Source organism: Sinohyriopsis cumingii, chromosome 13 (assembly GCF_028554795.1).
Source record: "Sinohyriopsis cumingii isolate HCF-2022 chromosome 13, ASM2855479v2, whole genome shotgun sequence".
Classification (NCBI taxonomy): Eukaryota; Metazoa; Mollusca; class Bivalvia; order Unionida; family Unionidae; genus Sinohyriopsis; species Sinohyriopsis cumingii.
Window position 1 is genome coordinate 58,057,511 of NC_142973.1, and position 17,520 is coordinate 58,075,030.

Sequence of the window (17,520 nt, forward strand, 5' to 3'; positions counted from 1 at the left end):
CACCTACATCATATTTTCCTCATTCCTCCCCCTCACCTCCCAACACAAATGTCAAAACCAGTGCTTCTCCCGTCGACAAGAGATCCATGCTGCCACCATGCCGTGTATGCCATAACAAGTCGTCTGGATACCACTATGGCGCCTACACTTGTGAAGCTTGCAAGGTAAAAGAGAGAGAGAGAGAGAGAGAGAGAGAGAGAGTATGGAAACTATGTTCTGTCTACATTTAATAAGACCATGACATAAGCAGCGGATAATAACCTTTAAAGGACACACTTATCTCCTGTATATATATATATATATATATATATATATATATATATATATATATATATATATATATATATATATATATATATATATATATATATATATATATATATAATGCAAATTGCCTTAGCTATTGTTAAATTATGCTATATATGTGACAAGTGACGTAACAAACCCAAATTCCCATCAACCAACTTCTTCTTATTAGGAATTGCCTTCAATTTTGCGGGGAGGTTCTGAATTTCTTTCAACGCTCCTGTACCTGGGATGTTAATACCAGATACTGTGACACTGATTGAGAGGTTGTGTCTACAAGACTGATAGTGTAACATGTGTACAATTTGCTTTTGCAACTGGCGTTTACGCAAGATAAATTAAATCGTCCTTAATTTTACTATATGATTTATTTTGCTCATATTTTCGGCTGTTTTATATTGGATTTTATTACTCAATTAAATATCGAGTAGTAGGTGTCGATTAATATTATGTAGTGATAAAACATTACAGATTCATTTAGATTTATTTACACCACTTGCTATTAGCGTTGCCACTGCGACTTTCTTTCATATCACCATAAACTTCTAGAACCTATTAACAAATTTTATCAAAAACAGTTCAAATGTATACGGTTTTAAATCGGCTGTTAGGGACAAACCTTTAAAACAAAGAAAATCAAGATACTATATTTCAGTGACACTTGAATTAAATGAATTGCTCTTTCTATTATTGTGAAACTTTCTAATTCTGAATTTAGCTTGTAATTTTACAACACTTAACATCTTGAACCTTACCCCAAAATCTTTATCCCTCAAGACCAACTGGATATAGTTTTTATAAACCTTTTGACGTTTTGGGTCAACTTTGGTCGATCACTATATATATATATATATATATATATATATATATATATATATATATATATATATATATATATATATATATATATATATATATATATATATATATATATATATATATATATATATATATATATATATATATATATATATATATATATATATATGTGTATATATATATATATATATATATATATATATATATATATATATATATATATATATATATATATATATATATATATATATATATATATATATATATATATATATATATATATATATATATATATATGAGCATATGAAAGTTTTATTACTACTGTTTTTTTATTCACGTACTATGAACCGTGTCAATACTATTTAACTGTTCTATGTGTTAATTTTTTACTAACTGTTATTTGGTGATTCTACCCAAATAATAATAATAATAATAATAATAATAATAATAATAATAATAATAATAATAATAATATTATTATTATTATTATTATTATTATTATTATTATTATTATTATTATTATCACCATCATCATCAGCACTGTAGTAGTGTAAACATCCTGCAAAAAAAAATTAATCAGTCTTGCCATCTTTACAATAATCATTCGAATACTTTATATAATTTACAACGTGTCTAATTTGTATTGTAGGGATTCTATAGGCGGAGTTTATGTAGAAACGTTTCCTACAAGTGTCTTGGAAATGCAGATTGCAATATTACAAGCGGAAAAAGGACATTGTGCGCCAGCTGCAGGTACAGCAAATGTGTTGACGTGGGGATGTCTAGATCAGGTATGCATATGGTCGATTCGGGTTAGTCAAGCCTTTTACAACGTATTGCTATTCAAAGAATTTTCATTTGACATTTAGTTGTAAATTGAAATTTAAATTGAAATTTAAATAAACGGTACAATGTACAGAACAGAGGGTGTATCGTTTAATCGACAACGTGCGCTGTACTTACGAAATATGACACGCAATGTCCGGCACTGACATTCTGTGAACGTTGCAATCAGTTGAAAATTGTTATAAAGCAACAGAGAACGGTTGATAGGGGAAATGGAAAAACAAAACACAAAATAAGAGATTCCAAAAGAGTGTGGAAAACGCAAGGTAATGAAAATGGTTTTATAGTAGAGAAAATTAAACTAGGAGAGAGAGAGAGAGAGAGAGAGAGAAATTTAAAACTGCACGTGGAAGGAAAGTAAATAGAGGTTTATTGTTTCGCCAGGAGAAAAATTCATTTCACATTATTTTTGTTTCAAAATTTAAATAATAGACAACATGTCCATATGTAAAAAGAATAATGTTATCCTGAACTCAACAGAAACATCAAGGGAGTGATTGGTTACTCCAGTCTTTAAATAACTGACAATATCATAAAGTAAAAGTAAAACTTGTAGTTCTAATGTATTTTTCTTTTACTCCAAACAACTTGCTTCCAGCAATTTACTTTCGATAGTTTGTTTAAAAATTGATTGTTACGACAAACAAAAGTGAATTCAACAATTTAAGCAAAATGAAAAAACAAGTTATTTCAATAAGTTACAAATAAAAATTTAAAGAAACATACAGTGATGAGAATTAAATCCCAAATAATCCTAAATGTCCTATCACAAGTCAAAAATAAAGAATGTTCTGAATAAATTTCAATAGTCTTGAATGTCCTAATGTACTAAAATGATAATGTCTTCGAATGAGTTCACAATAATTCTGAAATAATGTGCAAGTAAAAAATCATCGAGCATTTAATTAAAATGAATTATTATGATAAATAACATGTAACAATTCTTTCAAACTCTGTTTTTTTCCCAGTGGACTGACCCACATCCGGGCATATGTTTTGCGCCGTAACTAGGTTTTTTTTATTGATGTAATGAGAAAGAATAGTCATTCTGTGCCTTAACACTGGAGAAGTCCACGTGTTTTATGTTGTGACCCGTTTTAGTTTTTGCTATTTATTTTGTTTTCTTCAAATTATTTGGATTCTAAGACATTATTTTCCCCTGGAAACACTTGTGCTCTAGACAAATTCTTGGACAATGACAGTTATGTAAATTTACAAAGAATTCGAACACTGGAATATTACTGTCTGTGATTCAACAAAGAACTGTTGACACATCAGTACGACACCGACCTCAGAATACATTATCGCCTTCCATTTTGGATTTCATCGGGATTCGAACTAAGTTTCATTAGGACATTTTATTACTAGGACTTCTAAATTTTAATTCTTGGATTATTTCTGGATTAATTTTGGATTTGATTCGTTAAGCTGTACGTTCTTTTCCTCATTTTTACCTTGCATTTTAGGAAAATAAATATTTGTTAAAATTTTACAAAGGTTGTTGTCTTCATTCTTTTCTTGTTGCGTTTTGTAAGAGCCTAAACGTAACAGAATAATTTACATAGATAATTCCTCCCGAATCATATCTGAACACAACTGCAAAATCTGTTAACAGAGTATGATTCCAGAGTATGACCCAAGATATGAATGAATTATTTATCAAGTCCATATTTACAGACATTTTCACTTGACCTAGATGTGAGTCATTCCATTGCAAAATATCCAATCAAATTGTAACCAGGGCTGTTTATGGAAAATTCTAAACTCACAAACCTAATTCAACATGTTATATACAAATTACGATCATGGCCAAGAGTTAGCTATGTAAACATGTTGTTTGCAAATGACCATGATATGAAAGTATAATATACAATCATAAACAAAAGTAAAACACATTTTAGATATGCATAACAAAACGTAGATCAGCCATTTAACTGTCTTGCAATTTAGTTTAATGCAGACTATTAGTTAATATACTTTGATGATATTAGCATGTCAAACATATTTAACGAAATAAGACCTCACAACACCTTAACTAGTATTTTAATATACAAGTCAATACAAGTTTATGTTAACTAGACTTTAAAGTTTCATAATTATAAATACGTGATCATGTAAAAATGAGATTTTATAAAATGAGCAGTATTGACAGAAATTTTGTGGCTGTGGAATTTTGTTATGCATTTCAGGGATGCTGTACGAATGCAAAGTATCTTTACACGGTGGAGATAATTGCATCCAACTAACAATAACATTGATGTAAATCAATTTCATTTACCCGCAACTTGTTTAGCATTCTATCAAATCATGACTGGATATTGTTTAAGGAAAATCAAATATTGATAACAGACGAAGTGAAAATGCTGAATATTTTTATTGGATATTTAGGTAGCATCTCCTCAGCGTGCCTTATTTAAATCTGCGTCTATGATCTCCTCAACGTGCCTCATTTTTAAATCTGCGGCTATGCTTTGCTCAACCGAATGTTTATAACAACTCCTTTAAAGTCTCGCCAGCTTGAGCGCTATGTGATAATATTATCGTAACATAAACTTCGCTTGAGCTTGGACCTTCCATGACCCTACGGTGATAATCATACAATAGAGTACCTAATTTTTAATTGTCTAAGTCATTTTTTTTAAAAGGACAATTGTGTCTGAGCCATATTAAGTCTTTTATAGCTGTACTTATAAATGTTGCCCAGAGAAAATGTGCATCCTTTGGTAACAATCGTCAAATAATTAGCAATATCTCGAACATATATTTCCTCTTATGCTTGTACCATGCCATCATCGTCTTCATACAAAAGAGTTTTAACAGAATTATTTATAATCATCATCACCTTCTGCCAATATTGTGTGCCGAACGTGCAAGGGCAGAAAGTAGCAAGCACAATAATGTTGCACCTGTGGCGCACTTAAGTTTATCTATCGATAAATAATGTAGCTTTTTCGTCAATTAAAGAGAGAAGATTTAGTCACTCAATAATTAGGCAAATAACAACTGAAAAACTAATTAGGATATTGATTGAGGCACCGCACATGCATTTCGTTTACAGCAGCAAAAAGTATTATCTACGGAATAACAAAAATACGAGCAGATAGCATACACATGCAAATGGAAACAGCAGAGAAATAACGGGTAAATTTTTACTGAAAAAATGTTGGACAAAACAGACGAGAAGTAAATGAAAACTTTGTAGGAATGTTAGTGCTTCTTCAATGTCCAAATCATGGTTACAGGTTGTAACCTTAGCTTTTACACCATTAATTAGTAGAATGTTTTCCAAACGATAATTTAGATAGTTCACAAAATGAAGACTTCACTTGAAATACACCTCTTTTATTGAAGCAATAAAGTTTCAGATTGGTTCTGTTATTGAAGGGAAAACTAAGAGTCTACCTTGTACTGATCTACAACAAAGTTTAAACATGTAAACTAGTAACTTCAGCTACCAGTAAGCTAAACCTCTTTAACAAAATGATAAGTAAAGCATTAAATGACAGTGAAATCAATAATGACTAATTTTGTTTTATCATCAACTTGTACGAACCAGACACTCTGAGAAAGAATTTTTCTTTTACAAATCGAATAGATAAAATAAATGGTCATTTTATTGATACCGTTTCAAATGATATATCTTATTGTTTGCTACCGCAAATTGTTCATTGAACTGAAGATTGATTTATTCACCTTTATTAATGACTGAAATCAAGACTTTTTCTGTCTTTGTTGATATTTCAGGCATCGAGATATTCAACAGACACGCGTATTTAATTAGTGCTAATGATGAGAATGAAGAAATTGTTGATATTGGTTATTTAATACAGCTCAGAAGCTCAAATCATCATGAATGTTAAACGCACAGTGGACATAACGAACCATAATTACATATTGTTTGTATTAAATGGCCAGGGAACTATGCATACAACATCTGCATCTGATACAGTTGGTGAAGGTTTGAGATCTAAAATGTTCTGCATATATCTGGATCAGATCAATATTACAAAACTGCTTCAATGGTTACTACTTAAAACTGTTTGGGATTTTGTCGGGTAAAAATGGTTTTTTGTTGGATTCTTAATTTCATAAAATGTTAATGGCTATTGTAAGCAGTTACAATAAAGTACCATAAATCGAATGAATAGTAGCAGACAATATTATTATCGAGATGTAAAAGATTTCACACTATAAATGAAACATGTTTTTTTACCTAAAGTAAATTAGTGCCAGAAAGACTGAGAATCATCTATAAGACGTCGCATGGGCTGTAGGTTTCACAGTAGTTGCCGTATATTGTACCTTTACACAATTAGACAAAACATGGCTAAAGATGTAACAACAGGTCAAACAATCATTATTTACTGAAACCTCAATAATAACTTTATTATATATGTGCTTATACAAAATAATCCATTTACAAGTCAGTTCTTACAAAAACGTATTAGTGTACCAATGCATGGTGATAACAAGTTGGCAGATATAGCAAAAAACAGGTACTTAATGGGCGAAAAGTTATTAAAAGTAACAGCACAGATTGATGACAAGAGAATACGGATATTAGATGCTCAGGAGTTGGTAAGAAAGTGTACTCGAGCTTTAGTTAGCAGTTACGGGTTTAACAATGCTCCATTACGTTAGCTAAATATAGGTCATACACAGTATTGTTGGGTGAATACTATGTCAGTCAAATCAAACAATCGAGCTACATGCAATTTTTGTCTTTAGGGGAAGTAACCGTTTGATCGAATTATAGGATCATCATTGGTGGAATATCAGGGGAAAACTAATAATGGAAATAAAAGGCTATATTATATGAATTAAAGGCTGAGAAAGAAGGTATGGTGATTCTATTTTTAAAGAAGCTGGATGATCCTTCTGATCTGAATGCGTTCTCTTATCATTGTGCGTCCAGCGATTTAGTCAAACCTGAAAAACCCACGCCAATCCTCAGAGTTGTTGATGTGTACCTTTACCCAGTGACTACTGTTCTATGAACTTTAGTATACTCACATAATTATTTTCACGTATGTAACACTTGTAAAAACACCCTTTTGACATAAAATATGACGGAATAACGTCTGCAATTGAAAGGCGTAGTGACAGTAGCAGCTTCCTGTATTTCAAAGTCATTTCATTACACTTTTATGTGGTTTTATAAAATACAGTTTTTATGGTCATGTGATAGATAAAATCCTATATTTGTGTTTATTTCAATTAAATTGAATTGCTTAATCGAATAATTTTATTATTTTGTTCACCAAGGTTTGCAGAAATTATTCGGATCGTTTTAACAATTTAATTTGCTATAAAGACTTTTAAAAGATTTTCTAGATTATACTAAGTTAACATCTAAGTCATAAAAAATAGATTGTACTTCATTTATACCCTATCCAAATTTCTTAAATCTGGTTTTTCTGTTTAGTTGTATCCAGTGCTGGATTTAGACATAGCGAGGCTCTAAGCTATGGGAAGATGTAGAGGCCATATTTGGTATAAAATAAATTTGAGAGGCCCCTTCAGTCTGTGAGTTCGGACTGTGAGACCCTAAGCTATGGCTTGTTTGGCTTAGGCCTAAATCCGGCACTGGTTGTATCTTTACAAACCCATATTGTCAAATGTTTTGAATGATTATCTTCTTAAAGCATGGCTCATCATCTTTGAAAAATTTATACAGGTTTTGATTCTTGCGGCCATAAAGCCTGTACTTATTAAAAGATTCACAAATAAATAAATAAATAAATAAATAGGTAAATAAATAAATAAATAAAAAATAAATAAATAAGAAAAAGAATTTTGTTTAAAAAAATATACTTACGTGCTGATTCTTTTAAAATTCCATTTATTCATAAGACTTAATGTTTATCTTGTCCATAGTAAAGGAGGTTTTAATTTATTTCTCAAACTGGCATTGGGATAATTTCTTTTGATTTATTTAACTGAAAATGTTTCAATATATATTTGGATATTTTGTATTTGTATAAGTTTTAGCATTGTTACGTGTTTAGGCTCGAATAAACAGAGACACAGAAAGAGTGAAAACAACAAGCCTTTTAAAATTTAACAAATAATTTTTTTCCTGGAAAAATTCTGTAAAAATGAAAAAAATATAAGAACTTACAGTTTCAAGAATCAAATCCAAAAATAATCTAAGAATAATCCACGAATTAAAAATTGCAAAAGTCCTAGTAATAAATGCTCTAATAATTTCAAGTTCGAATCCTGATGGAAAATCCAAGATGGATGACGATGACGTATGCTGTAGTCAGTACTGTGCTTATCTATAATTCCTTGCAGAAATCCAAATTAAATTTGTAAGCAATGTCTTTCCAAAATTTCTGTGTGCGCAATCCTCAAAATATTCCCAGAGAAAAAATAGAACTTGTTTACAAACGTTGCTACAAATTCTGCAACAAGGTCAAGATTTAGATCAACACCTGGTGTTTACGAAACTCATCTCCAGTGAATAAATTTACATTATAATAGCATATAATAGAATAAAAAATTAAAACTGACAAACAATTACATTTAAATAAATATGAATTAAATCAGATATATGTAACAGCATCTTATTGCTAACTATTCATATATACGCCATTGTTTAGTGTCCAGATGTACGTTATCTTTTACAGTATGTATGTATGTATGCATATATATATATATATATATATATATATATATATATATATATATATATATATATATATATATATATATATATCACACTGTGTATATACGTTACCATTGAATAAGCGTTAAATCAAGGAGATTTGTAAATGGTCCAATAATCTGGAAATAGTCATTATTTATTGTGCATATACACGCCATCGTTTCTTGAGCGGAAGTCGTGAACATATCTCAACTGTATTAAGAATCCGGAAAATCAAGAAAACAATCTTTCGAGTTTTGAGCATCATATTTCCTTGTCACTATTCTAATATTTTAGTTCTACTCCACGGGGTCTTTCTTGATAAAACATGTGCACTATGTACTATTTATACATCTGTAAAATAAAGCAGATTTTTGTGTAATCTGGCTGTGCTAGAATCTGTTAATTTTTTATATACTTTTATCATATATTAGTGCGTTATTATGAAACTATTATAATGCGCTGAAAGGTTCAATATGTGTAATGTTTTCAAGTGACTTAAAAGAGAGACTGAATGACATTTTCTGTCTAAGATCTGCCATGTGATTTATAGTTGACCACTTGCTTTCTTTAAACAACTTTATGCCATGTATTAGAATAATAGAATTCTTACAGGAAACAAGAGCCACCATTACCGAAATCAATACGTAGTATTTATAGATCTAAGTTTTGCTAGACAGAATATCCTTGGTGCTTGATAAATGTTTAAAACCATTCTTTTTATATGCCGTATTAAAACTTACTTTGTTAATCTCTCAATATTTGAGTATATTTACCTTGACTATTTTATGCCCTGCATGAGACTGATGTTTTAAAGATATCCATTTTCAAATTCGTAAATTATTTGTATTACAGCGATTAAGACAGGCCGCTACACACACGAACGGCGCTCTCAGAACATCATTGAAGTCAAGATGTTAGAAAAGAGCAGTGATGGATCGATTGGTAAAAGCTACGTCGAGAGCTCTACATGTGACACGGAAGAGGAGGAAATGCAGGCTACTATCAATGCAATCAGTTTGGCACAGCAAAGGTTGCACGAGAACCTAGATATGTTCATGGATGACAATGCAGTCAGACTGAAACAGCAACTTTATTATGTGAGTTATTTGTACAGATCTCAAATTGATTATATATATATATATATATATATATATATATATATATATATATATATATATATATATATATATATATATATATATATAAAATCACAAATTTTGAAACAACGGAGAATGTGCGAGAGAAAATTTTATTGTTCGTATCTAATAATTCTTTTCTCAGAGCTGATTCTGTCAACCGAAAGTTGTAAAGTTTGTTTAGGTATGTCCAGTATTTGCAGATTGTACTAATCATATGATCATGTTGAAATTTTCGGATGTTATCATCTGAAAGTTTTTTTTGGGTATATTTTAAATATTTTGTTTTATTATTTGTTTTATGTTTCATTTTTAAACAGGAGGAATATATGGCAAAGCGTCAAGTTGTAGTAAAGAACCATAATCAAGGCCATCCCACATGCAGTGATCAAAATTTGCTTGCCTTTGAACTCTCGGCAAATATGACGAGGGGAATCGAAGGTTTAGTAGCATTTTCCAAAATGATTCCAGGATTTCACTCTCTTTCTCTAACAGACCAAGCATCTCTAATTAAATGTAAGTCATATACATATAACAAAATACCAGTTCGGTGCATTTGCGATTTATTTTCACATTGTTTTTTTATTATTGATCTGTCTTTATATGGTTCAAAATTATACACTGTCCTTTGAAGGATATTTCCTACATTTCAAAAGATTAAGAAAACGAACACCTTTGATCTTTTTAAGTGTTCGTTTCCTCGATTAAAGTCTATTTAATTAGAATTTAGTATGTTGTGGCGGGTAAATGGACGTGAAGAAATAAAACTTTACATCTTAGGTAGCCAGCACCCACCACCCACGCACCCCCACTTTAATGGTTTGTACTATGGTTTTCCAGATATTTCTGTCTGTATCTAACAAATAATCTCGATCATTTGGTACTTGACTATGTGCACCAATTAATCTAATCGTCCCAGTTGTCGCCTTTTTTCCGACTAGAGCCGTAGAAAACCATATTCCAACTCATCACCCTCTGCGTGCTTTGTTAGGATCATAATTGCCTATCGGCTGTATTATCTTTGAGGTGTTTTGGTTATTACTCTAACAATTATACACATCATAAAAGACACACCCTTTTCAGCTTCAGTCTTTATCATGTGACTTATCACGTTATGAACAAGTCTGTTCAACTAATCTTCGGCCCATTTTACTGGAACAAGGGCAACCTGGCAGTTTTTCCATTATGTCACCACCACAATTTACCATATTGAACAAGGCACATTGAGACAAAATCAACTTATAAATTACAAATTTAGATAGTATCAGTAAGACTTTGTGTTCTGTTCATTTTTGTCTGTTTTATAAGAGTTTCTTGAGATTCAATGAGTTTATTTAAACTTGTAAACACCATATAAAATCAATCGTAAATCCGCCAGCATACCACAAACTTGACTGCCGATGACGTCATTAAGGATATATTTATATGCACAGAAAGGGATATTCGGGACAATTATGTTAGTAGAAGGACATGTACAATACTTTAGATTAAAACTTATCTTTCTGTACTTGTGTATGCCTTATATATCTTGTAATTCTTAATCGCACAAATCTCTTTTAAAATTTCATTCAGATGGCCGAATAGATGTCTGGATACTCGGTCACTTCAAGTGTGTTAACCGGAAGCTGCAGGTCGTCACATCCATCTGTTCATTCCATTTTGATGAGTTGGAAGATGTGTGGAACAAAGAACTGTGTGATGACTTGGCCGCATGCTGCGATTCATTACTCCCGCTCAATCTGGAGAAAGAAGAAATAGGGCTTCTTCGTGCTATATGTCTCACGTCAACGGGCAAGATTGCATTTTTCTGTATTTGCATTTTAAAAAATTGATAGCAATATCAGCATCTACAAGCTACAAAGGAAATAAAGCTACTTTGCATTTATTTTCCTTAAACGCTTTCACGTTATCGTCAATCTACAAAGTACCCAAAGCGGTGCGAATATGGCATAGAGAGCTTAAACGATTGACCTGCTCCGACTCTCTGGTTTTAAATTATGTAACAGAAAGAAGCAGAGCCCCCAAAGTTTAATGAAATCAACAGACAATTTAATTCCTTTGAATACAAAGTGAAAATTCAAGAGACACTTACATTGTACTGAATTAAATTCCATAAAATCCTAAACGTGCCATCATAAGTCTATCCTTAATGAATATTCTTGAATGTCCTGATCTACGAAAAGTCTTAAATATCTTGATGTACCACACTGCTATAATCCAAGATATCTTTGAGTGAATTCTCAATAATCCCAAAGCAGTGTTTTAGTCCAAAGTGTCAATCAGTACTTTGAAATTCCAGTGAATAATTTAAATAAATAATTCCTCTCAAATTACATCTGAACGCAACTATAAATAATTCCACAGGTTGATCATAAAACAGGAATGAATAACCGTTTACCAAATCCTTTTTTTTTACATATTCACTTGACTTATGTTGCAATAGTGTATTCTAGAAAATCAAATTTTCCTAATGGAAAATTACACCAAGCTCTAAACAAGCTCGCTTACAGAGACTTCTAAGCTCGTAAACAAGGTTAGGCCTTGAACTCAAATTTTAGTAAATATCTTGTTTACTTCTTAGAATCATGAGATAAATATGGTAGACAAAAACTCCATTTTCACAGCTCTCACTCACAGATATAACAAAAGTCAATATAAATTAAATCTACACAACGTTGTTTATAGCAAATTACAGGGAATCTGAAAATTTTGCGCATTAAATACGACCTCGTTATGCAAAAGATATAAGCTCATAGGTTTCAGATAGCCTGGAAATGAAAGTATACTAATTTTACGATACGTTCAGTCTATCAGTTTTCACTATATATAAAGTTTACCCTATTATACAATTATTAACCTTTGTTGAGGTGAATATGAATATTAAACTTATGTTGAACAGAACCTGCAGTCAATAAAAATGGATCTGGCTTCATAAAACTTCATTTTCATTAACCCATAGCTCTATAATTGTCTTATCATTAAAGCAACATTGTGAGATATAATTTGTTCAGTAAAACGAGACAACTGTTTTATTTGCACAAAGACACAAAAATAAAAGAAGCAAAGAAATTTTTCTTTGCTGGAGCATAACGTTTGCGAATTATCCTGAATTATCATGTTTCAAAACTTTCATGCTGTGATCTTAATATCCCAGTGAGAGAGAAATACTTGTTTTGAAGAACTGAAATCATTATAACAAACTCAATAGATTGTATCGTTATATGACTTCGAAGTTTGCTATAATATGATTGGTTAAAATGCCGTCCGTTGTCTTTGCTTAAACGGTGAAACATCATAGCGGTATATGCATGTATTTCGTTCTATCCTTCTATTTGTATGTTTCATTTGTCCGTGTTTGTGATTTAAATGAACGTTTAAAGACTACAGTTAGTGCAGTAAAGTTAAATCCTTTTGTTTCCTGAACGTTTACTGTTCAATTCTATTTTGATTTTATTATATGTTGTTCTTATGACTTTATCAAGCGTTGTTGAATTACATTAAGTCAGAAGATTATCAGAAAATTAAAAGTCATGTAATAGAACAGATTTTTTTCCCTTTCGATTCTTATATAACCAAACGAATCTGCCATATTTCTGCATATTACAAGTTTAAAGTGGGTGTTGCAGAAAAAAGGGGGTATGGGCAGGAGGTGTTGCAACATGTTTAGACACACATAGGATTCTACGCACACTTTAGTGTTACATGTCATAAATGTGGTGATAAGAAGCCTGGAGTAAGACACGAAATGGTAGAAAATAGGACGATACATGACGGAAATTCTTTTGTCCTATTTCAGACGATGTCATCTTGAAAGACCGGGATAAAGTTGAAGAAATAAATTCAAGGCTTCTAAACTGCTACAGATTTTACTGCATCAGAAGATTCGGTAACTTTGAAAAGAGATTTGGCAAAATTATCAGTCGTCTAATTAGAATTAGAGAGATTTCTGAGAAAATTCGATGCCAAACAGCCAAACTGTTTGTAGATTTTCCGCAAATTCAACAGAATCCGGCCCTTTTAGAGGTTTTTAACAGTTAATCTTATGAATTCTAAAATTAAATGCCGATGGATGTGCTCGTAAATGGCAATTTGCACATGTTGTAAAATACGTTTTCTTTAATGAAAAAACAAAAGCATTTTAGCCATCCACACCCATGAGCCCCGGCTAGTTCCTTTAATCTTTGACATGACAATGAAAGTATCGGAAAGGGAATAAGACAAGATGGTGATACAAGATGATTACAGAAAAGTGACGCTAATTCGGATGGATGTCATTTGCCGCTTGACCATTTCGACTCTTCTTTCTGTGAATATTATTAGTAAGATTATTTGTGCATACAAGGAAGAAGTTGCATGTGTTCTTGAGGTGTTCACGCAGTTTTGGAACGAAACATCCTTAGATCAGTTGAAATTTTACATACGGAATTCATTCTGTTGATCTTGTATGATGGAAATAATTTCTGTCATATGAATCATGTTTACAGCTGAAAATATAGTAAAATTGTACTACTCAACAGATTAAATGAGGAGTGTTATTGTCTCACTATTACACACATTATTCCGTCCTTGTGTAGAATAACCTCGATATTTTGTTTTCACAGTGGAAGTGCGGACCAGCATTGGTAGATCCAGTCTGAAAGCTAATGTCTTTGTGGATTGTAGAAATTTTTTAAACTTTTAAAATTTGATCTAAGTTAAACTTTCGCAATGGTAGACGCAGTGCAACCAATTATTAAAAAGGTTTGTTAAGTTCGATTCATCATGTTATATGTGTACATAAGCATCTGCATAATTACTGAGTACGTCCACTGTGATCGTGAAGATTTAAGTGTTAAACAAGTAACTTTGTGCGTTTGAATGAATTTTTAATATAGATGGATAACAGGATTTTTTATTTTATGCTAACCAGTGAATTACTTGATTTTCTAAGTAAAATAATATTGATATTTCACTGTAGTGAAAAAATAATATTTTTTCACTACAGGAGCTACTTTTTTGAGTCAGAACATCTTTACCTCCCTTTGATTTTCTGTCGGTGAACTACTTATTCCTTATGTACATGTCATTGTCATCTCTGTGGTGTCTGCAACCAAAATTAAAATGGAAAACCGAGTACTGATGAAATTGCAGTAGAACTATTATGTGGAACTAATTTTGTGCGCAGGTACACATAGCACAGCAGAACATGTACGGTAAACAGCTGACATTACCGTAAGAAATCTGCTAATTTACAGTTACAAACTTTAGGTATCCAACGTGTGTGAGCATAAAATAAAAAGAATATTTGCTTGAAACGAGTGAATAACGGATACATTTCATCTCGTGGGTGAAAAAATCTAGTATTTTCACTAGTGGATTCGCCACTCGTGAAAATATTGAGTTTTTCATCCACTCAGTGAAATATATCCGTTATTCACTAGTTTCAAGCAAATATCCTCTATATATTGTATGAATTAATGTGACAATAATAAGGTTTACACTTTGCTTGCAACCAGTTTCATGTACACTGGTTTGGTTTGCACCACTCTCGACAGGATCTTGCATATATAATATTTTCTTTATTATTTTGTCGATATCACCTGAGCCGAACGTTAGAGATATCACTTACATTATAATTTCAAATCTCAAAAAGGGTAATCGTTCTAGCTAAATATCAAATGCTTTTATGTAAGTCTTCTGAGAAAGACATTTTGATTCAATATGTGCCTACTGCGGATAGGATAATTGTTGACACAATATTTTCCTACTTTTTTGAACCTATAGTTTTAATGATTGTGCTGGAGGTCCAAAACTTTTCGTAATTTTTTCTTTTGATCTTGTTAATATAAGAACTTATATGTTAGTTTAGTTTATTTAATTTTCTCATTTAACTGTCTAGGAAGCTTTTGTGAGGGCTTTTCCTTTTTCAATGTTTTAAAGTATGTTCCAAAATGTGTCTCAAAATGTGTGCCTTTGAACATATTGTCATCATTGTAATTCGTATCCATGTGTCTCTCTAAAGACAAAGGAAGAGAGACAAAACGTTATCATGCACCTAACCTAAAAGTATGCAAATAAATGTTTGCAATGACCACCAAGCACTCATTGTGAACTGTCCATTACAAAACAATCCTCGATATTCGTTTAAAACCTGTATCTGATAACCAGTATTTTCAGTTTTTCAGTATTGCACATTTTTCAATATCAGTTTTGTTCTGGTACAATGTTGACAATACTCATGACACACGCGTAGATTGCTGTGATATATGAATATGTAATTTTATCTCGATTCCTCAAATCAGCCATATCACAGTGAATGTTGATGATATTTGAATACAAAATCAGTGCCAAAATAGTTAGAACTTCTAATTTGTTTGGGCGTTTTGCTTCTTTTTGACGATGGAGAGAAGATTTGCTTCCTTGCTGCATATTTTCAATTGCTGTTGATGCAGCTCATTTGCCAAAATTATTCATATTTTTTAGTTTGATTGAATTTTAAATATGAAAATTTTGCATTAATTGGGTTTTGTCCTGCAATAATTACCTACTTCGCATGAATATACGTTTTTATCCAGTGAATGTTTTATGAGTATATTCTAGTTTTCACTTGAAAGTACGATAATAGGATTGTATTTGACAACAGGATTGTATATGACAATATAATTGCACTTCATATCTTTCTCCAATCTTACCTTTTTAGCGCTTTTTTGTGTAAAATACCTCTCATCAAACAATATCATATTGACAATCATGTTACCATGTACAAAATTTATTTAGGACCACCAACTTGGAAGATGACACATTTCCAGAATTATTTATTAATGTATTTATTTATGTGATACGTACTACATTTATGATCTAATTTATATAAAAAGCGCATTGAGTTTTTATGCAGCTTGTTATAATTCAATAAATAAATTCTGTCTTAGGCTGATGGAGTTTCTAACACAATGTTACCCGTTCGTATTTTCATATGCTAAAAGTTGTTTTCTTTATTCACACAACTAAATATCTGAAAAAGCATAATATATTTATAAAACTGATAAAAATCTTCAAGTGTAATAAGTAAAAATATAATAATAATAATAATAATAATAATAATAATGAGGACTTTGTATAGCGCCTAATCTTTAGAAGCTCTAAGCGCTTTACAACATTAGAAAACACATATAACATAAAAACATATATAGTGATATGATTACAAAAAACAAACACCACGAAATTAGAAAACATAAAAAACATGCTGAAAATATTTAAGGTAGGAAACATTATTAGGTCTTTAAGTTCGTTCTTGTAGTCGAAATAAGTGAGTTTTAAGAGCACTCTTGAATGGGATCACTGTGTCTTTGTGTCTAAGTTCAGTGGGCAATTCATTCCACGTTGCTGGGCCCTGGTATGCAAAAGAACGTTGTCTATATGAATTCGTTTTCATAGTGGGAATAATGAGTATACGATTATCAGAAGAAGAGCGTAAGTATCTTGCTGGTGTGTACACATGGGTGAGTTCGGATAGGTATGTTGGACTAGAGTCCGACAGTGAAACGTAGCACAGAGAACAAATTTTGTGTTTGATTCTGGGTCGAATGGATAGCCCGTGTAGGGTACAGAGCAGCGGGGAAGTGTGCTCTCATCGTGGTACTCTAAGTATGATCGAGCAACTGTGTTTTGAACTTTTTAAAGTTTCTGGAGTAGATATTGAGATGAACCAGACATAACTGAGTTACAATAACCCAGTATTTAAAGTACTAAGGAATACACAAGCATTTATTGTTTGAGGTAAAG

At 31.4% G+C, this 17,520-nt stretch overlaps 1 protein-coding gene across 2 annotated transcripts in view; it reads left to right on the forward strand.

The window, feature by feature from the left end:
* Window positions 1-16,689, forward strand: part of LOC149785644 (retinoic acid receptor gamma-like) — a 32,283-nt gene extending 15,594 nt beyond the window's left edge. For both annotated transcript variants that reach the window (XM_089931221.1, XM_089931222.1), the window contains 6 exons: window positions 1-164; window positions 1,775-1,916; window positions 9,476-9,720; window positions 10,080-10,275; window positions 11,332-11,550; window positions 13,556-16,689. The exon at window positions 1-164 is cut by the window's left edge and continues 540 nt beyond it. In XM_089931221.1, coding sequence (XP_089787347.1) covers window positions 1-164; window positions 1,775-1,916; window positions 9,476-9,720; window positions 10,080-10,275; window positions 11,332-11,550; window positions 13,556-13,797 — 1,208 coding nt within the window. In that variant the 3' untranslated portion in view covers window positions 13,798-16,689. The remainder of the gene's footprint in view (window positions 165-1,774; window positions 1,917-9,475; window positions 9,721-10,079; window positions 10,276-11,331; window positions 11,551-13,555) is intronic.
* Window positions 16,690-17,520: the final 831 nt, after the last annotated feature.